A 25,556-nucleotide genomic window follows, 5' to 3' on the forward strand; every position below is an offset into this window, starting at 1 on the left:
AAGTTCATCTGCAAGCTTCACCCACATGTCTGGTGCATGGCCTTGGAAGACACAAGCTGGACTCAAGCGAGACTGTATGAAGAAGCCTGCCCAAGGCTGCTCTATGAGGCTTGGAGTTCCTAGCAGTATGGTGGCCTTGGCCTAACTGAACACCTTACAGCACAGCTCAAAGCTTCAAGAATACTTGTCCCAGTAAACAGCATGAAAACTGCATGGCCTTTTATCACCTACCTTGGAAGTCCCAGAACATTATTTCTGCCCTACTCACTCTCAGTTGGAGGAGTGTCAAATAAACTGCCACTGTGTTTCATTACCACCCACCCACAAGCTCTTCTTTTCCTTTTTTCTTTCTTTTCTTCTTTGCAAGTGATTAAACAAAAATAATTAAGAAACAACGCCTATCTTTAAGAGTACTCTCAAAATCTAATAGGAGAAACAAAGGCAGTGGTATAGAAGTATATAATTCATTCTATAGCTTTATCATGTAAATTATTCATGTGCTGCTAGAAATTGTCTTCAGGCTAATACTTTTAGTAATCTATTATTTTCTTCCTTTTCAATAATTTGTATGCAATCTTTGAAAATCAGCACTGTTTTTATACCAAGTAATACGACAAAAAATAAATGTAAAATTGTGTTTAAAAGCCTTAGTTAAGAATCCTGCGCCCTAGGCCTTAGTTTTCTTATCTGCAAAATGGGATAATTATCAGGCCTACTTCACAGAATAAAATAAATTGACCTGGCATTATCACTAAGTACTGATTGTTCACTACCACTACCTACCAGAGGAAGAAATCTTGCTTCCAGCTTAGGCATAATTTTGCTGCCTCTCCATTTATCAAATTAACATAAAAAGATAAAATTTGATTAAATCACTTACATTTTAAAAGACAGAAAAATGTTTTACATCACATATTTTCCCTGTACTTGGGTTGTTGACTGACAATATTAAACTGTTTTCAAATCAGATGACAAAAGCAGTCACAGTACTATACTTGTTTATATTGGTTTCTATTATAAGTAATAGACTTTACACACACACATACACATGGAAAGCTGAATGATGACCATTAGGGATTCAGTTCCTTCCAGGAATAGCTTCTTCCTTGTTTTACTGGTGATACTCTAACTCATTTCATAATGTGAAATAATACAGAACAATATTTGGAAAGCGATATTTAAAACATTTGCTGGCCAGGCACGTTGGCTCATGCCTGTAATCCTAGCACTTTGGGAGGCCAAGGCAGGCGGATTACCTGAGGTCAGGAATTCAATACCAGCCTGGCCAACATGGTAAAACCCCATCTCCACTAAAAATACAAAAATTAGCCAAAAGTGGTGGCATGTGCCTGTAATCCCAGCTACTTGGGAGGCTGAGGCAAAAGAATCACTTGAACCCAGGAGGCAGAGGTTGCAGTGAGCCAAGGTCGCACTGTTGCACTCCAGCCTGGGTGACAGAGCAAGACTCTGTCTCCAAAAAAACAAAAGTAAAAGAAAAAGAAAAAAATATTGCTTTGAGTGATTTAAATTTTTGAAACTCTATGACCTGCTAGGTGATTTGTCAGAGGTTATAAAAATCTTGCTTCTCCACACATCCTATGGAAGTTATCTGAATAAGATCATGTAGTGTGTAGTAAAGAAAAATACTGACAGTTTACCCCCATGGTTGAATTAATCTTTCAATTGTGTTGTCAAATCGTCGCTTTTTTCTGTTAAGTGAAATCTTATCTCCTTCAATGTCATCTGAATTTTTTACCCGACATGGTAACTTTATAGTATCTTTTCAGTGTCTTCAAATTCATAAACTAGGCAGCAGAACAAAATAGTGACCTATTTTGCTAACAGCTTCTAATTTGGAAAACAAGTGACATTAGCTGTAAAAATTGCTTATCTGGAAAAGTCCACAAATGAACATTTTTTTTTTTTCTTTAAGCAGCCAGATTAAGGAGACACATCCCCACTGCAAGCTATGGAGTGGTCACATCCCTGTTTATTACTTTTCCAACCCATAATTAGCCATAAAGAAGCATGCACAAATACTGCATTGATATTTCCCATATAAAAGGCTCTGTTGTTCAGCTACAAAGATATCAAACACTCTATTTTATAAGATTAGTATTTTGTAATTATCTGACTTAGAACTTACTACATTTTAGAAGAGAAACAAGGACCCCTTTCATAAGCAAGGAGAAGGAACGACTGTCAGGTTGAAATTGCAGCACTGTCTTCATTTCAAAGATCTGAGTAAAATCTAATTTTCAGTTACAGGTGGGAAGCGAGACCATTTGAAAAGGAAAATGAGTTAACTAGAACTTTTAAGTAACAGATTATGAGCACAATGCTTTTGGATTAAGGGCTTTAGAGTCCCTTTAATTTTTTTTTTTTTTTTTTTAGACAAATTCTTACTCTGTCATGCAGGCTTGAGTGCAACAGGACAATCACAGCTCACTGCAGCCTCTACTTCCTGAGACCAAGCAACCCTCCTACCTCAGCTCTCCAAGTAGCTATTTGCCGAGCTATTTATTTTTAATTTTGGGGGGTGTCACTATGTTGCCCAGGGTGGACCTGAATTCCTGGCCTCAAATGATCCTCCTGCCTCAGCCTCCCAAAGTGCTGGGATTACAGGTGTAAGCCACCTCACCTGACCCATGCCCTTTAATCTTGCTCTCATTAATGTGCACCTAGAAAAAGAAAAGCAAGTTTTCTTCTAGGTTTTCCATTATATTCTTTTCTTCCCTTCCTTTAACAAGCATCGTGTTTATATGTAAATGGCTGACATTTTTCCATGTCCATATATGAGTCACACATGATGAAATACTTATTCATTGTTAAACTAGGTGCACTGTGGGACACCTTTTATCTCAGTGCCTAAATTACCTTGCCATATAATAACAGCACTCAAATTAAGAACTGTTTCCACTAAAATTCTATTTTTAAGAAGCAATATTAATTTGTTGCTCTACTGTTTCTTTTTCCACATAGTACACAAAACTTGTGTGACAAAATGCATTCCCAAAGAAAATGATCACACATTGAGACACTAAAATGTTCTTTATGCAGCATCCATTAATGACTCTGGACAACAATGATTATATCCTTTGCATAAAGTCACTGCGATCATTTCAAAGAAATGCATGTGACCTCTTCAGAACTGACAGATCTTGGTCTGTCTGATTCATGTGCTCATTCCACAAGCATGGGCAACCGAGAAAATGGTCCTTCACCATTACTTGAAGAAATCAGAAGAACCAGGTTGAAAATTATTTTTCGTAAGTTTCCACATTAAGTACATTATCTGTTGTCATGGCATCAAAAAAACACAGCAGAAAAAGTACAGGTTCAGGGCCATACAAAATAACCCACAATGGAGCTAGCATTCCACTGATAAGAGAAAATTATTATAATTGGTCAGAGGTAGGAAATGGGAACTCTCAAACATCATTTTGTGGTTTCCCTGGCTTATATGCAGCATCCATTCAGCCACTTCATCTTGTCCCATGCATTTCACATGTCAGGCTATTAAGATGAATTAATTAAAAGTCATATTTGAGTGAATATGATTTTTCCCTAAACCAGCTCTATCGTAAATTAATTTTTCTACCATTCGTCTACTCTAGTTATCACATGGAGAAAAAGGAAATTGTTGAGTGCTGTATAGTGTCTTTAGCTATATTGTTTTAATATTATTCATGTTCTCCAGTTGTAAAAGAAATGCAAATTTGCACTGCTCAGATTTTGCATTTAATCTAATTAAAGTTGACATTGTGAGAAAATTTAACATCCATCTAAGTAGGGTGTAATATTGAAAACCTGAGCTTCATTTCCTAATCAGTGATTTACCATATTTCTGAGAAAGATTATTAGCCCCAGAAAATTAATTGACAAAACAATGTTTTAAACCTTTGCATATTTTTATTTGTCTCAATTGTAGTTGTTTATAGGTCTTACTTTTCTTTTCTTGTGGACACAGTCAAAAAGGGAGCTAGGAAAAACTCATAAGCATTGGAACCACTCCTGCAATTATGGCCTTTTGTAAAGTCGCTACTTAACAATTGAGGAACATCAAAGATGATCCCCACAGCTTTAAGAAAACTGAAATTTTCAGTATGAAAAAATTTGAGTTCTTAGTATCACAATACTGCAATACCACAAATTAAATTTTAAACTAATATATTTAATTCTAAATGTACAATTAAAGATTTAAGACACAAATATCAATAGACTTTCCTAATGTTCCACAGATTTTGTAGTTATTTAGATATGAGAAATGTATTCATCAAAGACTAAATCAAACACGCAAAAATAGATTGGGTTCTCTTTTGTAAAGTTTGATTTTGTCATAAAATAGCCCTTTTGACTCACTGTAGATGAATATAGCATATAGACAGTTGGACTGTTTCACCCACTAAGTTGTAAGGACAACAAAATACTAAAAACTACTTAAAGATTGGATCAATTATTTTAATCATCTTAAAGAGTTAATTCATTTAATGGAGAAATCAAATTTAGTTGACAGCAGATACTCCATTTTATTGTCAATGAAGCAAAACTATGCAGACAGGATTTTATTCACTCAGAGCTGAATTCTCTTTACTAGAATTTGCAGGCACACTGAATAAAAATGAACATTCAGTGTAAAAACAGTCAAAGTTGAAATGATATAAAAGGATTCATCTTTTCATAAGTGACTTTTAATATTCAATATACATATTTAGAAACTTCCCAGGACCCATAGAATGTGTCTGAAACCTGCCATACTTGGCCAAACCTCCAGAAAGCAGGTCACTTGCATTTTCATGCATGTCGTCTTTTTTTTTTTTTTTTTTTTTTTGCTATTTGTTATTTCATCTGGACTTTGGCATGAGGCCATTGCCTGAGAAGGCATACCTGCCCGACAACTTGTTGCCTAGTGGTCCAACACCACCAGTGTGCCGTTCCCTATGGGCAGGAGATACCCAATTTTGAATGATTTAAGATTCAGATCGAACTTTTTAAAAACATTTGCTTCTCTCCAAACTCCGCAGCTATCTAGGGTCACTGTGATTCCTGACGTTAAATTTATTACCCATGGGGTCGGGGGCGGTGGCTCACGCCTGTAATCCCAGCACTTTGGGAGGCTGAGACGGGCAGATCACGAGGTCAAGAGATTGAGACCATCCTGGCCAACATGGTGAAACACCGTCTCCACTAAAAGTACAAAAATGTTAGTGTGGTGGTGTGCGCCTGTAATCCCAGCTACTAGGGAGGCTGACCCAGGAGAATTGCTTGAACCCTGGAGGAGGAGGTTGCAGTGAGCCAAGATAGCACCACTACTCTTCAGTCTGGCGACAGAGCAAGACTCCGTCTCAAAAAAAAAAAAAAAAAAAAAAAAAAAAAAAGAGAGAGCGAGCCCTATATAGAAACCTACTTCAAACCGTCTGTGAGGCAGTACATTTGGACTAGGAAAAGGCCAACTTTTGGTAAGAAACCAATCACTGAGATTAGGCAGCGAGCCTCATGGATCTTTTCTACCAGCTCAGCATCTAGCCAGCAGGCACCGTGGAGTGTTGGCGAAGCGTAGCAGGGAGTGGCCACCTCTTTGCAGACACGTTTCGCTGACGCAAAGGAAGCTCTAGCCACATTTCACCACACGCTTGCTCCATTGCTTCTCTGGGTGCTGCCTTAAACTGGATGGACCAATCCCCATTTCACAGGAACTGGTGAAAGCACCCTGGGAATCAAGGCCTCTCTGACTCTTAAGCCCATGCTCATTCCTTACACCAAGATTGTCCAATCCCCGGCCTGTGGGCTGCTGGCAGCCCAGGAGAGCTTTGAATGTGGCCCAACACAAATTCATAAACTTTCTTAAAACATTTTTGTGATTTTCTTTTTTAGCTCATCAGCTATCATTAGTGTTAGTGTATTTTATGTGGGTCCAAGACAATTCTTCTTCCAATGTGGCCCCCAGAAGCCAAAAGATTGGACACTCCTGCTTTACACCAAGCTGCCACAACAGCACACGTTCTGGATAAAGCAAGTTACATTATCTTTTATGTACCAAATAATTGGATACTTTATCAACTCCTGCTGTTCTCCTCCACCTCCTTCCCTCTAAAACAAAAACAAAAGAAACAACAAGGCAACCAGATATGGGCAAAGACTTGTGGCACAGTGAGCAGTATAAGGTAATAGTGAAGGTAAACTCAAGAGATTAAGATCCAGGTATTCCTGGGTTTGAATTCTGGATGTGACATACTTACCTTTGAGAATGTTTGCACATTGTTAACCTCTTTAAGTCTTAGTTACCCCTTTGTTAAAGAAAACTGATTTTGCCCATGCTGTTGAATTTTTGGGGGGAATGAATAACATACGGATGATAACATCATCATGACAGAACTTGTTTACTGAATAAGTGGAATTGCCTGCAAACAAGAACTTTTTTTTTAGACAGGTTCTTGCTCTATTCTCCAGGCTGGAGTACAGTTGCATGAATACTGCTCATTGTAGCCTCAACCTCACGGTTTCAAGTGACTTCCTGTGTAGCTGGGACCACAGGTATGCACCACCATGCCCGGCTAATTTTTTAAAAAGTTCTTGTAGAGACAGAGTCTCACTATCTTGCCCAGGCTGATTTTAAACTCCTGAACTCAAGCGATCCTCCTGCCTTAGCCTCCCAAAGTGCTGAGATTACAGGCATGAGCCACTGCACCTGGGCAAGAGAAAGAATTTGTATACAGTGACTTCAGTCCTTTCGATAATGTCCCCAAAGAATTGGATATGGACATGAATTACTATGTGCAAAGAAGTGCTGTGAAACCAATGGAGAAAGGTCATACGAAACTTGTCCTTCCCAGCACCACCATAATGTTTAGTCCTGCTTTGCTCAAGAGGGTTCTTTGAGAGTTTATAATGCTTGATGTGTTTGTGATCAGAAGAGATGAGACAGTATATATTCTTGATATTAGCAAGAGCAAAAAAGTACTTAGAAATTAATTCACTTCATAACTCTAGGGTAAGTATATATACTTTATTCATTATTTTTTAAATTATTCTCACTGATAACATGAATAGGAATCAGAGAAATAATTTAAAGTTGAAATTGGCAAGCTTTCCTTTTTAAAAGCAAGGTACTATTACTGTGAGCAAAGTGTTAGGTTAAAAAAAATAGGTTTGTTTTTTTTTTTATGTGACGGAATTTTATTGGCAATAAGTACCATCTCACCATGCAAAGTCACTTCCGGGTGCCTCATCTTATGCCAAAGGATGTTGGATGGAATGTTCAAAATTATGTAGCCCAACCTGCAACCCATAGGAAAGATGCCCTCTAGGGTGGTAGCCGACAGCTCCCATCCCATTTGTACATATTCTGTGGAAATGTGCTCTTGAGTTCCTCAGACAGCCCTTCCTTTTGTAAGAGAGCAATTCCTTTAATAGAACACTCTTCCTTATTTAGAGCAGAGATCTTCTTGCCAAAACACCTGCACCCAGAGCCTCACTCTCACCCCTAAAGCAACACAAAGCACTGGATAGTAAGACTTTCTTCCACAGGATGATTTTCATCAAGTTAAAGAGCATTGCTGTGTCTCCCTATGTCTTCTCTTCCTCAGGGTATTCCTGTTTCCATTCATGCAACACAGCTTCCAACCTTTTCTTCAACCTGCTCCATCTTCTCTATCATGGCTACCAGGTTTGCCTTGTCTAGTAGCTCTAGTTCAACATCAAGGGTATCTGCTACCCACTTCATCTCACTCCTCAATCAATAAAAACACTAACTATGGCTGAGTGGATAAATGCTGAGTGAAGTAGAGAACAACAGAGACAACCAAGCATAACAGAATACAAAGCTGAAAATCTAGGGTGCAGGACAAAGTTCACACCTTCTACAGTAGAATCTGGAGACACATGGCTTTCCAATGCCTGCAAGATGACATAACACAAAACATTTCCCAAGATAATTTCTACCCTCAGGTTTACAGGAGATGGAAGATCACTACAATGGTTCCTCCACTTGCCCTCTCAAAAAGGCTGTGAACCAAAGTGCTCAAGGCCTTTGGTTACACACCTACCAGGATCCGGTCAATCTAAAATGTAGCACAAGTTAATCTCTAAATTAAAATAGAGAAAATAATTCCAGCCTTAGGAATGAAACATTTTTACTCCAACTGAACTTGTGTTTTCCATTTTACTCTAGAGTTGTTCAATAATTTAGAGTCACCTTCTAGAGAAGCACAATAAATGTAGATGCAATAAATCAGAGGACTTTACCATACAATATGCAAAGTCTGTTTATAAAAGTCTTGTAAATGAGTCTTCTTTACAGAAAATTTATATGAGATCTCAAGTGAGGACTATATTAATTTTATTGATGTTTCCCATGGGTTTTAATGAATTGCTACCAATTATTGGGCATCATCAAGCACTAGGCCAGGTATTTTCATATGCTCAAGAGTCTCTTAATTTCTTCCCCCGATCATTGGTATAAGAGAGGTATTCACATCCTTATTTTAAGTAACTTGAGCAATGTCATATGACTAATAAATGGTGAAACTGGAAGTTGAACCAGTCTATCCTCAATCATTCTTTAAACTATTTTACTATGCTTTCCTATTAGGGTTAAAACTAATTTCTATTTTATAATTTTCTATTATACATACTAATATTTCTCAGGAAACCAAGAAAGAGCTAGTCATATTTAATTCAGTTGGTTATAGAAATTTGCCATTATATCTCAGGGCAACACCTTCTGATGGAAAATAATTTATAGTAATACATACTATATAATTGTTGCTGATTCCATATTTAAAGCCAATAATTATTTTATATCATTTGAAAATGAGTTTTCTACTTCATTTAAACATATTCAAGTTCACTATGTGTTTATTTTCAGAAATTCAGAAAGTAAATCATTGTTCCTGTTTAAAACATAAACAAGAAAGTAAAGGTTCTTAGATGTACAGCAGCATGTACAAGACACAACCTCTCCTCCTCCCCAAGGCAGAGAAAAAAGCAAAAAAAAGAACCCATCACCTCTTCTTTTCCATCTGTTGCCATCGTTAATTCTTCCTTAATATTCTTTCAATCACATACCCCCATCTGGATCTTAGATCAAAGGTTACACATATTCTAAAGTTTATTCCATCATACATCATTTATTTCTGTAAACTCACATCCATCTTCCCACTAATTCTGTTCTCTTTCTGTTTCAGTGCCAAACTTAGTGAAGAGAGGTTTGGACTAGTCTTCATTTCCTATCTCCAGCTCATTCCTTAATCCATCACATTTTGACATCTCTTCCTACCACTCTGTTAAAACTACTCTTGTAAAGTGACCAACACTTACTTGTCAAATTCAGTGACCTATTTCTAGGCTTCATCCCACATGTCCTCTCTGCAATGTTGGACACTGATTCTCTATCTGGCTTAAAATCCTTACCTAGGCTTTCAGATCATCACAGTCTCATGATTCCATCCTTCTCCTTCTCCCTGCTCTCTTTTTCTCTCTCTCAATCCCACCCTTCCCACTCCTATGTCTTGTTCTCATTCTCACCGTCATTCCTTTTTCCTTCTCTGTCTCTTTCCCTGGTCCATTTTCTGCCAAACCCTTCCCTTAACTGTTGCTTTTCCTCAGGATTTATCTGTGGCATTCTCTTCACATCACGTGTTTTGGTTAAGTCATCTAATCTCTGCCCACAGCTTCCAGATCAAACCGACAAGTGGAGAGTGGACTTCGCACTCAAGCTCCCTGCCCACGGGGCATACCATCTACTGGACAGCTCCGGCTATCATTATCTTCAAAAATGAACTCCCTTTTTTCATCAGTCTCAACTTGTTCTTCCTCCTTTATTTCCTATCTTATTAAATGGGGCTTGATACCTAGGTGATGGGTTGATGGATGCAGCAGACCACCATGGCACATGTCTACCAATGTAACAAATCTGTATGTTCTGCACATGTATCCCAGAAGATACAACTGAGTTAAAATTAATATAATTTTTTAAATGTCACAAACATATCTCCAGTTTCACACTTTACAAAACTTACTTCATATTCTCCCTCTAAATAAAATTGGTTACTAAATACTGTAAATGTGAACTCAGAAAAGCTTCCTGAATATGGCCTTTCTTCTCCACTTCCACGGCCACTGTAGTCATTTAGAATTTTCTGTCCAACATCATAGCCACTAGCCCCATGGAGCTATTTAAACTTGGATTAATTACAATTAAATAAAATTAAATTTTTAGCTCTTCATTTACCCCAGCCACATTTCAAGTGCTCAATAACCACATGTGGCCAGTGGCTACCACATTGGACAGGGCAGGAAATAAAGCATTTCCATCATCACACAAAGTTCTTCTGAAAAGTACTGATTTAGAAGACCATCCTATTACTCCTAAGAAAGGCAGCAACTTTTGAATTGATCTCTGTGCCTACACTTCATCGTATCCCAACCTATTGCTCTCTCACTACACGTGCACAGAGGAAACGCCACAAGAGGACTTGGTAAGAAGGTGGCCATCTGAAAGCCAGGAAGAGAGCCCTCCCCAGACACCAAATTTGTCTGCACTTTGATCATGAACTCGAAGCCTCTGGACCTGTGAGAAAATATGTATCTGTGGTTTAAGTCATCCAGTATATGGTATTTTGTCACAACAACCCAACCAGACTAAGAGACTCTGCCATACTGAAATTTATGAATTCATAGAAATTATCATTGATCTCCAAAGTTTACTTCCCTCCCACCAAAACTTTACACTCATCCTTACTCTACTCAGCTCTAAACGTGAAATCAGAAACCTAAGTGTTCTTCTGATCTTCACACTATTCATTCATATTCAGTTTACCTAAGACTTTGACAATGATAAACCTGGCCACCCATCCTAGTTGCCCAGAATTTTCACATTTTCTCTCTTCTTTTTTCTATATCATCTGACAAATGTTTTTAATAATAAATTAAAACTAAATAGAAGGAGCAAATATGGCAAAATTCTTAATAATTGTTAAATTTATGAGACAGTAATATGTGGGTTTATTATAACACTCTCTTAATTCTTTGGGATGTTTGTAAATATTTCTAATCAAAAGGAAAAAGAAAACACTTACAGTGATGAAATGAACCTAATATTTAAATTACCCATCTCGGCTGGGTGCAGTGGCTCAGGCCTGTAATCCCAGCACTTTGGAAAGTCGAGGTGGGAGCATCACCTGAGGTGGAGAGTTCAAGACCTGGCCAAGAGTTGGAAACCCCATCACTATCAAAAATACAAAAATTAGCCATTTGTGGTGAGGCACATCTGCAATCCCAGCTACTCAGTGGGCTGAGGCATAAAAATCACTTGAACTGGGAGATGGAGGTTGCAGTGAGCCGAGATTGTGCCAATGTACTCCAACCTGGGCAATAGAGCGAGACTCTGTCTCAAAATAAATAAATAAATAACTCGTCTGTTTGACCTTGGGATAGTTAACTTTATGTCCTCACATTCCCCGTCTGTAAAATTTGTAATAATACTTACCTCATAAAGTTGATGTGAGGATTAAACAAATTAGAATAGTTTCTGACATCTAATAAATTCTGAAGCTTGTTCCCTGCTATTAAAGATGGTTCTAGGGCTTAAATTTCTGGGTGATTTAAGTCATTTTCTGTAGGAGCTAATACTTTGTCATGATCATCTATTTAACATCTTAGTTCAGTTTTCTATTCAAATAAACAAAGTCAGTGACAACTCAATAAGAAAGAGATCAATCTTTTTTGATGGAGGCGAAAGTACAGAGAAGAAGAGAAAGAATTCTGAATTTCGAGTTTCCCATGGTACACAGGCTCTGTAAATGCAGCTAACAAATGGCAGGAGAGGACCCAGCCATGGAAAGAAGGCACATTGACAAGGTGGAAAGGAAAACTGAGAGGTGAAGAGGCTAAGTCATCTATTTCACAATGTTGATGGAACTCATTTTCCTTCTTGTGCAAAGTGAAGCGGCTGACATACAAAATCCCCATGTATTTCCAAAGAAATGATTATTGCATTCACCCATCACACATGTTCTACTGCTAAGATCAATAATGGTATTTAAACAGGTATTAAACATCTATCTTTTGCAGGATCTTTAACCATCTGAGATAGCTTCTATAAATTTTGTTTGTAAATGATTCAATGTAAAAAGAAAACCTCAAGTGGGGAAAATCAACTACCATATTTTAACACCTTAAAAGCCCAAGAATTTTTTTAAAAACTACCCAAGAATTAAATATTTTCATGCATTTCAATATGATATGTCTGTAAGTCATTAACAATTTGTTGACAAGAAAGGACTCATGCTAACCATCTCTCATTTCCAGTATTAAAGAACCAGAGTAGGCCAGGTACAGTGGCTCACGCCTGTAATCCCAGCAGTTTAGAAGACCGAGGCAGGTGGATCACTTGAGGTCAGGAGTTCGAGATCAGCCCGGCCAACATGATGAACACCATCTCTACAAAAATACAAAAATTAGCTGGGCATGGTGGCAGGCTAGAATTGCAGCTACTGTAATCCCACCTACTTGGGAGGCTGAGGCAGGAGAATCGCTTGAACTCAGGAGGCGGAGGTTGCAGTGAGCTGAGATCATGCCACTGCACTCCAGCCTGGACGACAGAACAAAACTTCATCTCAAAAAAAAAAAAAGAAAAAAAGATTTAGAGTAAATTAGAGCTTTACATTGACAAAATTCAACTATGCAGATTACAATGATGCTTGATTTCTTATTAGATAAAATTTAAATTTAACTTTATATAGTATCTCATGAATTAAACTTAAAAAATAAAAAAGATGACTGATATTACAACCTTGGCTAAAATATAGAAAATCCACAGTCGCCTGACACAACCTTAAGTAGTCAAAACTCTGGCCCTCCACACACATCCACCTCCTTCTCTCCATGATCCCTTCTGGCACATTCCGTAACCCTGAAACCCAGTTAGTTCACTTCTCATGCACTTCCTCAGTCTCATCAATAGAAATTTGTTCCCTGCCCTTGGGCTATGTCTTATTGCCATTACCACTTTTTAAAAATATCTGAGTTCTACTTTCATCAGTTGAGCAAATGGGATTATTACGTACTACTGAGACATAGGAGCTGAAAGTCATTCCATATCAATTGTCAGTGTGAACCAGAATGGTGGTTCCCAACCTTGGCTGCACACCAGAATCACCAGGGAAACTCTGAGAGAGCCCAGACCCATGACACCAGCAGGACGATAAAATCAGAATCTCTTAGGAATGGGGATGCCCTGGCCTTAGCGCCCTCAAAGCTTTCCAGGATATTCCACTGTGACCCCAAAGACCACTAATCTAGAGTATATGTTCACTGAAAAAAATATATTTGCAATGTAAATCAATAGAAACAACAAAATATTTGCTGCTTAGTCATTGTGAGATCAACACAGGGATAAATATTTTAAAAGAAAATTGAGAAATAAAATTAAAGCAACAGTTCACATCTTTCAAATCAAAATAGTCTTTTCTTTGAAACAGTTATCCATAAATTTGTTCTTGTACATTAAATCTGGTAAAAATATATGTTAATGAATTATGATTTACACGTGGAGGACAGTGAGAATGAGAGCATTGCTTGATTTCCTTTGTTAATACTTTAATTCACCATGTATATGCGGACACTAACTTCATCTAAAAAAAGAGGTTAAAAACAATATATAACAGCAATTATTTAAACTTTGTGATCATACCTATGTAGCCACTAGTGTGACCCAGTTACAAGTTCAAACTAAAAAATGTATTCCACAGTCTGTGAGAAAACAAATATTTAATAATAAGATATAATTTTGAATATCTTTCTATAAAAATAAAATGCAAATCATAAATCAATAGTTGTACATGGAGATAAACCATAAACTAAAATGATTATGATATTCTCAACCTTATAAATAGCTTTACTAATGGTTAAAGAAATAAAAATGTGTGTAACCATTAGGTATCAATAAAAAAAACTTTTAAGTAGTCATCTGCATGGTCAGACTGATCTTGTAGAGAAGCAATTCCACTATAAAAATTACTTGTAAATAAAGTGATAGAATATTAAAAGGTTCTATTTATAGATGTATACTCCACACTTCTGAAGAGTGACATGATACTACAATAGCACTTAGTCAAGAGAAAAATATTTTTGGTTCAAAATTTAAGTGAAAAAATTTGTAAGATATTTGATTTCTTCTTAAAAAACTTTCTTGGCCAAGCGCGGTGGCTCACACCTGTAATCCCAGCACTTTGGGAGGCCCAGGCAGGCAGATCACGAGGTCAGGAGATCGAGACCATCCTGGTTGATATGATGAAACAGTGTCTCTGTGAAAAATACAAAAAATTATCCAAAGTGTGGTGGCGCACAACTGTAGTCCCAGCTACTTGGGAAGCTGAAGCAGGAGAATCGCTTGCACCTGGGAGGTGGAGGTTACAGTGAGCCAAGATTGTGCCACTGCACTCCAGCCTGGGTGACAGAGTGAGAGCTATTTCTTTATGAATCTTCAGTGTGCAGCACTAAAGCACTAAAATACATAAGAATTTAAGAAATACATTTTTTTCTTTTCAAATTGTATGTTATGTAAACCAAACTCTATGTTCTCAAATTAGTTGGGTAATGTTGGTGGGTGATACAAATGAGAGAACTCTGCTATACATGCCTAATACTTGCAAGGTATCCTTTCGGTCAGTGTGTGTTAAATAAAAATAAGCAATATAATCTGCTTTAATATAAGATTGTAAAATAAAAATGTGAGCATTCATACATTCTTGAGAGAACAAAAATTACAAGTTATACTGAGAGAACTAAAGTATAGACGGTACAATGATTTATTTTGCAATCTAATCTCAAACCCACTTACATTGACCAATGGTTTGAGGGAATAGTAACTAAATAAAGCTATCAATAACTATAGAAATTTGTCTGTAAAATAAAAGTTTATGTTATATTTATTTGCAAGAATTATCAGGAACTAAAGAATGGCATGTATAAGAGAAAATCTGTATTTAAGTAAAAATCAAGCATGTTTATAATAAATATTTGTACTTTTGTAACTTAGAATATTTCATTTTTTAATATTGGCAAACTTAAAAATTTTGGTAGCTTTGTCAGTTTTTTATTACATATCGAAAACATTGTTTTAAATAATACTGTAAACTATTAGGGAAAATTACTACTGTAATATTTGCTACTCTATGTAATGCAGCAAAATGCTATAGTAGTAATGATATAGTCAATATCTTGTGTTCCTTATTTATCCATAAATAATTTCCCAGATAAATGCATATATTTACATTTATCAGAATATTTAGAAATATTACTGAGTGCACATTTTTTCTATGATACTTTGCAATACAGAAGTACATCCAATCTATGCTTGAGCAGCAATTACTATAAATTTGAGACATTATAATTCTATTAGATCTATTCTAAGGGGTTTCTTCGGAATAATTGGTCAAAAAGCCTTTTAAACAATTTAAATCAAAATGAAATTTAATTTATTCTTATTTTATATGAAATGTAGCAATTCTGAATGAGGGGAGAATATATAACTGGAAAGTACTAATTCATCCTAACTCTAAAATTTAGAAATCACTGCATTACTCATTTAATTATAAATGAGTATAATAAAGTTAATATAGTTTTTCTAAAATATGAATCCCAATAATTTGTGGTGCCTACATGATTTTATGTATTCTTTTCTCTACAATCTTAATAAATATATTTATAAGTTATACATTAAAATTAATTTTTAATGAAAATATTACCAATTACATAAATATAATACATTTACTTTTAATGTAGCCTATGACTTTGCAGATGCCTTCTGAAAGGAAAAATTTTGCATAGAACTTCTATCTTGAAGAAGGCTCCTAATGATAGTCATTTCATAGGCATAAGTCCGTCTGAAATAAGTAAAAGTATTCAGAAAGAAACTCAGGCACATCTTTTGAGGACAAAAACATTTTAAGTCATGTATTACAGTTTATATGTGAATGTGTTTGTAGCTGTTTCAGAATCAAAGAGAAATTACATGTTAAACAAGAAACTATGCTTCTACTACCTTTCTACGTATAATCAATTGATTTGTGAGTCTTAAACCAAGAACACCACACTTTAAATCTGCACCTGTAATTTTGACAACAGCTATTATGGAATAAATATTTCAAGTTTACACGAAACCACAACAAAAAAAACACTGCACAACCAATAAATGTCTGCAAGATATAACATGTAATTAATTCTCCGGTGTGGTGACAAGAAATCAAGTGTCTGCATTTACTTATCAATGTGAAGAATAAGTTTTTAAAGAAATTAAGGTTTTTATAATGTGCTTTTTTGTGCATAATTTCTACTTTACACGAAAACATAATCCAGAAGTAGGCAATAGCGTTATAAATGAGTTAACTTACACTATACTTTATCGCTATGATATGTCAATGATGTAAATATACAGTTGAGATGTAATTTAGGTTAAGGAGAAAGAAAACTTTTCAATACATTTACTTGAACATTTAAACTAAGATGTATTTGGCATGCTTATTTGAAAATATGCTGCAGTCTATTGTCAATACAGACTATCTTTTAAATACTGAGTTGAGTTTTACAAATGAAAATTATCAGAAATTAGGGTTTACATGCAGGGAAGGAGGCAAATATAATTATTACAGGGTACCACTCTTAAACACAACTATACTGAAACCTCTGCAACCTTTTTATTAGTAGTAGAATTAGTAGACATAGAGTTTCCTTTTTTTTACAATTTCAGTGCAACGTACCTTGTCAAAATAAATAACTATGCAATAATTGCAGTAGTTATTCATTATTAATTTCTACCATTAAACTTTTATTCCCAGGCATAAGTTAAACTGATATGGTTAAAAAGCTAGATAGAAAAGTTTAAGATACACTTGTCTAGTGAAGTACCACTCTAAATTAATGTTGTAAATTCAGACTTACTATTTTCAGAGAGCTGTGTTTCTGGTCTTAAAGAATGATAATAAGGCAAGGTCAGTTTGAGTTTAGTTTAATTGTCAAAAGCACAACTAATCCACCCAAAGTAAAATATGGCCCTTCGACTGTGTTCATTTAAAATAAGCATCCCTTAGTCCAGTTCTTTTATCAAAAAGTCACAGAATTATTTGATCTATACCACCCTTGACTTCATTTTCCCAGCAGAACGCAAGTGAGACAGAAGGACAGTTGTTCTGTTTGTATATAGGATTGGGAAAGTAGAAGAGAGAAAGAAAGAGGGAGAATGTGGTGTATTATTTCCTTTGAAAAGCAGCACCAGTTTATTGTGCTGTGTAAGAAATTGCCCTTGGAACAAAACACTAAGGCTTATAGAGATTCTGTCATTACATCTTCCCTTTACTAAAGGTCACTGCAGTATCTTCATCTTCAATACAGCTCTTGGTTAAATATCGTTTCAGCACCACGGACAGAGACACTCCTATTAAAACCTGCACCTATGGTTACATTTCCATACACCAATTCTTAAGAAACTTGCGCAGGCTTCCCATTTGCCCATCAGCAAGGCTTATATTCTTTATTACATTGAACAGGGAGAGCTTAAATATAATACAGACTATTAAATATTTCAGTAAATTTTAACTATAGCATCAACGTTTTGCCATTTAATACTTCTGGAAAGCATACTGAAAATCAAGCTAATTACATAGGGTGTCTGATAAATAGCCTATTGCTAATCAATCACTAGACACCTAATTGCAACTTTTCATTCATAGTGAGTCCCAGATCAATAATTATACAAATGTCCAAGAGGAAACAGGAAACTTAAAAAAAGTAAATATCATCAGGTAAGCCCCCAGATTTTCTGACCAGAACTACCCCTGTAAAAACAGGTATTTTTTTTTAACTACTGAAACAACTACAACCACTTTCCCTTGTTCAACCAACTTAATGATGTCACTATGAGAGCGTTCCTGTGTGCAGATCTGTATTGCAAACCACACACGCCTGTCTCTAACTCTTCTGACTTTACCTGTAAGCATCAGTGTGCAGTCTCATTGCCATCTTCCTAACAAGACTTTTTCAACTTCCATTTTTTAAAAGATGTAACAGAGTTTGAGCCAACTGCATGGATGTAAGAAACAGTTAAAGTGCCAGCTTTATTATCTCAGATAACCGGGGACTTCCCTGATCTTCCAAGGACTCCCAGAAGAAGGCATTAGTCAGTCCACCAGCAATCCACCAGGTATTCTCAACTCAAACAGCAAGCCAAGCTCTCAATATCAGCAGAAAACACAAAGTAACAAAACCAGAGCTCAAAAAAATAATAATAATAAACTCGAGAAAACACCCCAACCGAGCAAACAGAGATAGGAAAGTGCAGGAAAGGGGGAAACCCCCGAGGGTTCCTACCTTACAGTCTTCAGGACAGGATTTCACCGAGTACTCCTCCGACTGTAAATATTTGTGGAGCACGCTTTCAAACTCTTCGTATTTCTCCTGAGCATGGTGGTCATAGTCCTGGTAAGCCTCGACGCACTGCCTGCAGGTGGTCATCTCGCCGCCTTCCTTGAGCACCACATCCAGACTGCAGTTCAAAGTGTTGGGACTGGACAACCCCGAGAACAACTCCCAAAGTGTGTAGGAATTACAAAACGAAAGGTAAAAATCCGACAAGTTCCAGAGCGGAGTGGGATGCTTGCTCCTCACCTCCTGCCCGTCCCCCCCGGCCGCCCCCCGACTCCAGTTCCTGGCGCACACCGCGTCCGCATTCTCCACCGTGAAGCACTGGCCCGAGGACGCGCCCTGGGGGTAACAAGTCTCCAGGCGCCACACGGGCTTGGCAGAGTTTCCTAGAAAAAGAGCCTTGCCCCGGTCGTCTTTGCCTCGGTTGCCCTTGCCGCCGCCGCCGCCGCCGTCTCCCGGGGAGGGGGGCAGGGTGGGGGACGAGGAGGCGGAGAGGAGTCTGTGTGCCTGGGCGGCAGGCGAGGACTCCCCCATGCTCGCCAGGAGCGCGGGCCAGGAGGGCTCCTGCTGCCGCCGCTGCTGCTGCTGCTGCTGCCGCTGCCTCTGCTGCTGCTGCTGCTGCTGCCGCTGCTGCTGCTGGTGCTCCTTGTCCCGGGCCCGGGTCAGCTTGGCCTCGGCGCAGAACCACAAGTGATCAGAGAGCAGGACTGTGAAAAACAAGAGAGATGCCAGAGACAGTCGCCATTTCTGAGCCCTCTCGGAATCGATGAACGGTTTCTCGTTCTCTCGGGGTGCTGCCAACCAGATTTTTAAGCCGTCGTCATACTGCCGACACATCCAAGCACCCCTGGTCATATTTTGGGAACGCACAGCCCTGGCCGACTCCACCGTGAGGGCGCCTGTGCCGGTGTCACCACAATATGCATTGACTTAAAGGGTTTAATTTCCTTATCCCCTCCTCCCGTTTCTTCTCTCTCCTCTCTCTCTCTTTCTCTCTCTCCCCCTCTCCCTCTCTCCTCTCTCTCTCTCTCTCTCTCCCCCTCTCTCTCTCCCTCTCTTTTATCTCTCTGTCTCTTTTGCCTACATAAATATTACCAGGTTTGAAGGAAGGTCTGACTTGCTTCCGACCTAATCATCAGCCGACCCCATCCTCTGTAGAGTGGGAAACAATAATGGAGAGAGAGAGAGAGAGAGAGAGAGAGAGAGAGAGAGAGAGAGAGAGAGAGAGAGAGAGAGAGAGAGAGAGACGGAGGAGGCTGGTGCTGGTGGCCGGTGGCGAGGCTGGGTGCAGGGGGCGATGGTAGAGGTGACGGGGTGGCTGGCGCGGCTCCGGTCACCCAGGCATTGTCAGCGCGCGGGTCCCCATGGCCCCGCGGAGCCCAGCCCGCTCTCCCCTGCCAGGGGCATGCCGCGCCTCCGCTGCCCACTGACGGCGCCCGGAGCGCCTCCCTTCCTCCTCCTCCTCCTCCTCTTCTTCTCCTCCTCTTCCTCCTCCTTCCTTTCCTTCTCCTTCTTCTTCTCCTCCGCCTCCCGCTCCTGCTCCGCGCTGGCTCTCCCAGAGTCCGGAGCCTGGGCTGCCTCCGGCGGGGCGCTCCCTCCCCCCCACCCCCCACCCCGCGCTCTAAGTGCTGCCGCCGCCGCCGCTGCCGCAGGGCCGCCCGCGGGCGCCGCCGCCGGGGCTCCGACTGCTGACGCCGCCTCCCGCGGAGCTCCGGGCCGAATCGCCTGGGCTGGGCCTCCCGAGAGCCACAGTCATCTTCAGTCCCCGGGCTAAGTTGCCGCCATCTTCGTCCTGGAGAAACACTTTTTTGGGGGGAGCGCTGCCTTTTGCGTCATCTCCTCCCGCGCCGAGCTCGCTCCATCCTGGCGCAGTGGCGCCGGCTCGGCCCGGGAGGAGGGCGAAGGCGCGCGGGGGCGGGCGGCGGCGGGGCCGCGGCGCCCAGGGTCCCCCGCCCGGCTCTCCGGGCTCAGGCGCCTGCTCTTTCCTTTCCGTCCCCCTGTCCACGATATTTTGTTTTAATCACTGGAGAGAAAAATAAAAGTCAGACTGCGGACGGCGTGGCCAGGGAGGCTCCTCGCGGCCGCGCCGCCCGCACGCTCTGGCTCCGGGAAGCGTACGAGTTGCAGGCGCCCGGGCAGAGGTCTCTGCTGGGGCGAGGGTCTGGGAAGAGTCCTCTTAACTAAGGACCGAGCCACTTCGGATGGAAGGTGGGGGTCCGCGGAGGAAGCTCGAATTGGCTAGGGGAGGGATGAGGTGACATTTGGTCTCTGAATATGTCTCGGATCCCGGACCCCGAGATCCATCGCTCCCAGTGCGTGCAGTTATTCCGTCCTGCTGTGTGACACGGGAGAATGGCGCGCGCGCGCGCCTGTGCACCTGCATCGACGGTGTAGCTGCCTGGGTGACAGCCACCTATTTGTCCATGTTTTCCTATTCTAAAGTAAACGATTAGAAGTGGCCTCATAGAGTCTTAGGAAGAAACAGTAAGCCCTGCGCCACCCGGGGTCACTGCCTAGCCCTGCCCTCCGCGTGCACCGTCCGCGTCTCCGAGGGCTCCTCCTCGGATCTGGACCCGCTGGAGCGACTCCGACCCTCCCCTGCCCCGCTGCCTGCGCCCAGCCCCCTTCCCGGGTGGGCTTCTCCGAGGACCTCCACAGCCGCGGGCGAGCTGGGTGCCTGCGAGTCGCCGCCGCAGTCTGAGCCTCTGGTGCCCCTTAGCGTTGGCTCTTGGAGTTCTGAGAAGGGAAGGCAACAGACACTCGGAAAATCCGGGGTCACCTCGATTCCGGCTCCTACGCTGGATGCTCTGGACAAGCATCGGTCTCCTTTGATCTGAAGAGCCTGCCCACTCCGCCCCTCGCCCTGCCAGACCCGCGGAAGCAGGGGGTTGCGTGGGTGCCAGACGCTGCCCGTGCTCACCGAGCGCAGCGCTGCCCGGGCTCTCCCCGGGGGTCGCATGGGAAGCGGTTTGCGGTGTCGCCCTCCCTGCGGTGCTTTCCAAGGACCCTCATGCTCCGCCCGGGTGCACATTCATCACATGGGTCTTACTAGGTGACCTCGTTCTAAGTAAAATGCATTGAGAAACCAAAGGGATGGGGCATCCATATCCATTTTCCTTTAAGGAGCGCTGTGGGTGTTGGGGATGCGGGAGAAGTAGGTGTTCTTTAAAAAGAAAATTGCAAAACCTCTTGGGCAGGATTCGACCTACTAGCCTCTTCTGCTGCGTAATAAGGTACTGTATACACTAAATTTTACCCCTAAAAATTTTCAGTTCTTACAAACTATAGGTGATGATCATCAAAAAGCTGCGTCCAGTTTGATTGCTGGTTTACTCAAGTGTCATGTAGTGTTTTAAAAGACCATTTGTGTAAGTAGATCATTCTAGTACTTTCGATTTCGATGTGTTGAATTTCTGAGTAATGTTAGTTTTTTCCTCATACTACAGACAAAATTATCATTTATTAAGCAGATTGTTTATTAATCAGGTCTGTACTGTACATGCCACAATATCTCTTAACTAAATGTAAATGAGTGCATACATTCACACTGACATAATTATTATACAAGTACAGTATGTGCATTGCAGAAAAGTTATAAAAATCAAAAGAGCAATTTAAAAACTCATGGTGGTATCAACACCCAGATATAATCAGTATTTTCCTTTTACAGCATCTTCCTAACATTTGTATTTTGTATTACTAATTTATTGTTTTGTGATATTCACTAGTCCAGCGTTTTCGAAGGACTGGAACAGGGAATATAATAGAATACACATCCACACTTATTAGATAATATTTCCCTTCAATAATGCATTAATTTTAATCAGACACAAACATTTTAATGGTGACTCAGATGATTAGCATCCACTGTTTTACTCTGCATGTGTGATTAAATCAGAAAAAGAATGAAAACTGGGAAATAAAATAAATAAACAATATAAATTTAAAGGTTCGTAATTATCAAACAAGGAACTGAAGCAAAGGAGGGCTCTGTGACTTATTACTATGCAGATCTAGTAAAATCATGTCTCAGAAGGTAGTTCAGTGATACTTAGTAAAAGTCTTATATACTGCAGTAAAATAATAGTGTTTAATCTATTTTTACTTCATGTAATAGACTATAGTTAGTTCTTTATTTTTAAGTAAGCTGGGCCTTGCCTTCCTCTAATGTTTCTCATGAATTAGGATGTTTTTGTAAAAGACAATTTTAAGGACGGAGGTCCACTGAAAGTAAACGGTCAAGAACCAATTTGGCTTTTGTTTGTTGTGTGTTGGTTCTAGAGTAAATTGTTGGAAGACAGATAAAAGACCATGTCTGGCCTCTTGAAGCTTAGTCAAGGGGCAGATAATACTAACTAAGCCAACAATTACAATACAAGATAATCTGTGAAGATTAGCATGTTTTGAGATTTCAGAGTAGAGCGGATTTTAAGAGGGACTAAGGATAGATAGAAATTGGGGACATTTACCTGGAGCAGAAGGAAGTCTTCTAGAGAGTGGAAAAGGACGATTCAGAAGAACAGCAAGGACTCAAGAGCTTGAAGGAGCCCAGGGCACTGGTAGGACTACTGACAGATAAGTGGGCTGTGTTGTGTGTGACCTGTATATTAGGAGGGGGCAAGGGAAGAGGCTGGAGAGAAAGGCTAGGGCTCTGTTATGAATGATACTGTATAATACTCAAAGGAAATTGGCTTTTCTCCTGCAAGAGATGGAATCATTAAGGAAATTTAGATTGTGACTTGAATGTTCGTTTTCATGAACATCACTGTTCAATAAAATGAAAACGAGAAATATGTTTAGAGAATATGTTAACTAGATTAGTAAATGTTGATTCTTGTTAGCTTATCAGCTAAAATATTGCATAGTGGCAAAGAAGAGCAAATAGCTTGGCTGGAATGTAGGTTTCATTTATATCAGGAAAATCAGGCTGTGGAGTCTAGAAACTCCTACGTAGGTTTTACCTAGGAGTGTGACTAATGGAATAGAGAAGTTTAATAGCACCAGCACATTTCAGAAGGCTGCTGAATAGTAGACAGTTGCAAATACATTATATTGAGGGATCTGCTGACAAGGTGTACTCTGAACAAGAGAGCATTGCAGAAACAGTCTACATACATGTCATAGCTCCTGGATTACTGTTCGGGGGTCATTTATGTTTATAACCTTCAAAAATTCAAAGCTCTTACTTTATTTCATCATGCTTATTTTCATGGGAATCAGTGCTTTTATTCCTATTTAAATGGCTAAAGTTGTTATGCATTGGGAGATGGGTTTCTTATTCTGCCTTTATATTATAAAAACAACAAAATGATACATTTGTTGTCTTCTCAAGTATTTATCCTTACCCCTTAAAATTAACATCTGCCAAATAATTTTACCAAAGAAAAGCAGGCAAATCCAGAATATCTTCATATCTAGTGAAGGCCATTACTTAAACATGTCCACTCCATAAATAAAGTAAATAACAACCCCAGGATATTTTCTTTTTTCATACTGAGTGCATCCTGAAAACACAAAAATAGGTACACCCTTTGTTGTTCTCATTTACTGTTTATGTGACACATATAAGTGAAAATGGATTATGCTCTTATATACACATTAATCTCAAAAAAGACTTTTGTGCTTTTAGAATTCACAGGTAATGTGAAAATTCTTATGAGCATGATTACATTTTTTATTTATTTTTGTGGTGGTGGTTTTTGAGATGAAGTCTATCTGTGTCCCCTGGGCTGGAGTGCAGTGGTGCGATCATAGCTCACCACAGTCTCAAAATCCTGGGCTCAAGAGATCCTCCCACCTCAGCCTACTGAGTAACTAGAACTACAGGTGCATGTCACCACGTTCAGTTAATTTTTATTTTTACTTTTATTTTTTGTAGCGATGTGGTCTCCCTCTGTTGCCCAGTCTGGCCTAGAACTCCTGGCCTCAAGTGATCCTCTTGCCTCAATATCTCAAAGTGCTAGGATTACAGGCATGAGCCATCGCACTGGCAAATGTCTACATTTTTTAAAACAAATTAAACATAAAGAGCTCATAAAGAATAGTCAAAGTTTATTTGTGGAAAAATGTAAGACCAATCTATGCCTGTAATCCCAGCACTTTGGGAGGCTGAGGCGGGCGTATCACAAGGTCAGGAGATCCAGACCATCCTGTGAATGGTGAAACCCTGTCTCTACTAAAAATACAAAAAATTAGCCGGGTGTGGTGGCAGGCGCCTGTAGTCCCAGCTACTCGGGAGGCTGAGGCAGGAGGAGCTTGCAGTGAGCCGAGATTGTGTCATTGCACTCCAGCCTGGGCAACAGAGCAAGACTCCGTCAAAAAAAAAAGACTAATCTATAAGCTTTTAATTCCACTATAATTTGCGAATGTAAACCTCTCTTTAAAATAAAAGCAGATTCTAGCATCATGATGTACCTGAGAGCTCTAGTTAGTTACCAAGATGGGAAATGTGCCTGGGGCTTTCTGTAACTGCATTTCCACCTTGATTTGATAGGGTCTATTTGGCAAGCTAGCATTTTCTCTCTATCTGTGTACTTCCACCATGTTCCAGCTCAGTGATTTTCTAATGTTGGTGGGCAGAGAATCAAGTAGGGACTTAGTCAACTGGGGACCCTCTCCAGAGACCTGCCTCAGTAGAACTAGGCTGGGATCCAAGGAAACTATATTTTTAACAAGACCCTCCGAGTAACTTTTTATAACCTCAGAATGCTTCTATCCACAGTATTGGCGCTGCTGCATAGAGTGGCTGGTGTGAGTCAAATGAAGGTGCATGCTCTAAGTTCTAAACCAGTATCAAGATTCATCTGTGGAGAATATGGTGTTAAATAATGTTCTTTGTGATTAAGCATTAGCATGTATAGAATTAAGTCATGAACACTTCATAGAATGCAAATAAAGTATACTCCACATGACATTAAAAATCTACATCATCGTCATCATCAAAATTACTATTTGACAAACTGTTTTAAGAACATGTGTACATACACACCGTTTTGCAAGCAAAAAAAGTGACAGAGGGAAAACACTTCATTCAAGATACACAGAACGAGGCCCATATGGAGAAATGAACAGAAGTTACTGAGAAATAAAATAAAAGATTTGAACAGTAGGAAAAATCTGCCTGTGTCTAAACAGAA

General features: G+C 39.7%; 1 protein-coding gene across 3 annotated transcripts in view; it reads right to left on the bottom strand.

Moving 5' to 3' along the window:
• The window catches only part of NALF1 (NALCN channel auxiliary factor 1), a 705,934-nt gene extending 685,917 nt beyond the window's left edge, over positions 1-20,017 (bottom strand). For 2 of the 3 annotated variants that reach the window (XM_007960859.3, XM_007960858.3), the window contains exon 1: positions 18,367-20,017. In XM_007960859.3, the coding sequence (XP_007959050.3) occupies positions 18,367-19,275 (909 nt within the window). In that variant the 5' untranslated portion in view covers positions 19,276-20,017. The remainder of the gene's footprint in view (positions 1-18,366) is intronic. The other variant, XM_007960857.3, reaches the window with a different exon arrangement.
• Between the last annotated feature and the right edge of the window lie 5,539 nt (positions 20,018-25,556).

The sequence above is a fragment of the Chlorocebus sabaeus genome, chromosome 3 (genome assembly GCF_047675955.1).
Source record: "Chlorocebus sabaeus isolate Y175 chromosome 3, mChlSab1.0.hap1, whole genome shotgun sequence".
Taxonomy (NCBI): domain Eukaryota; kingdom Metazoa; phylum Chordata; class Mammalia; order Primates; family Cercopithecidae; genus Chlorocebus; species Chlorocebus sabaeus.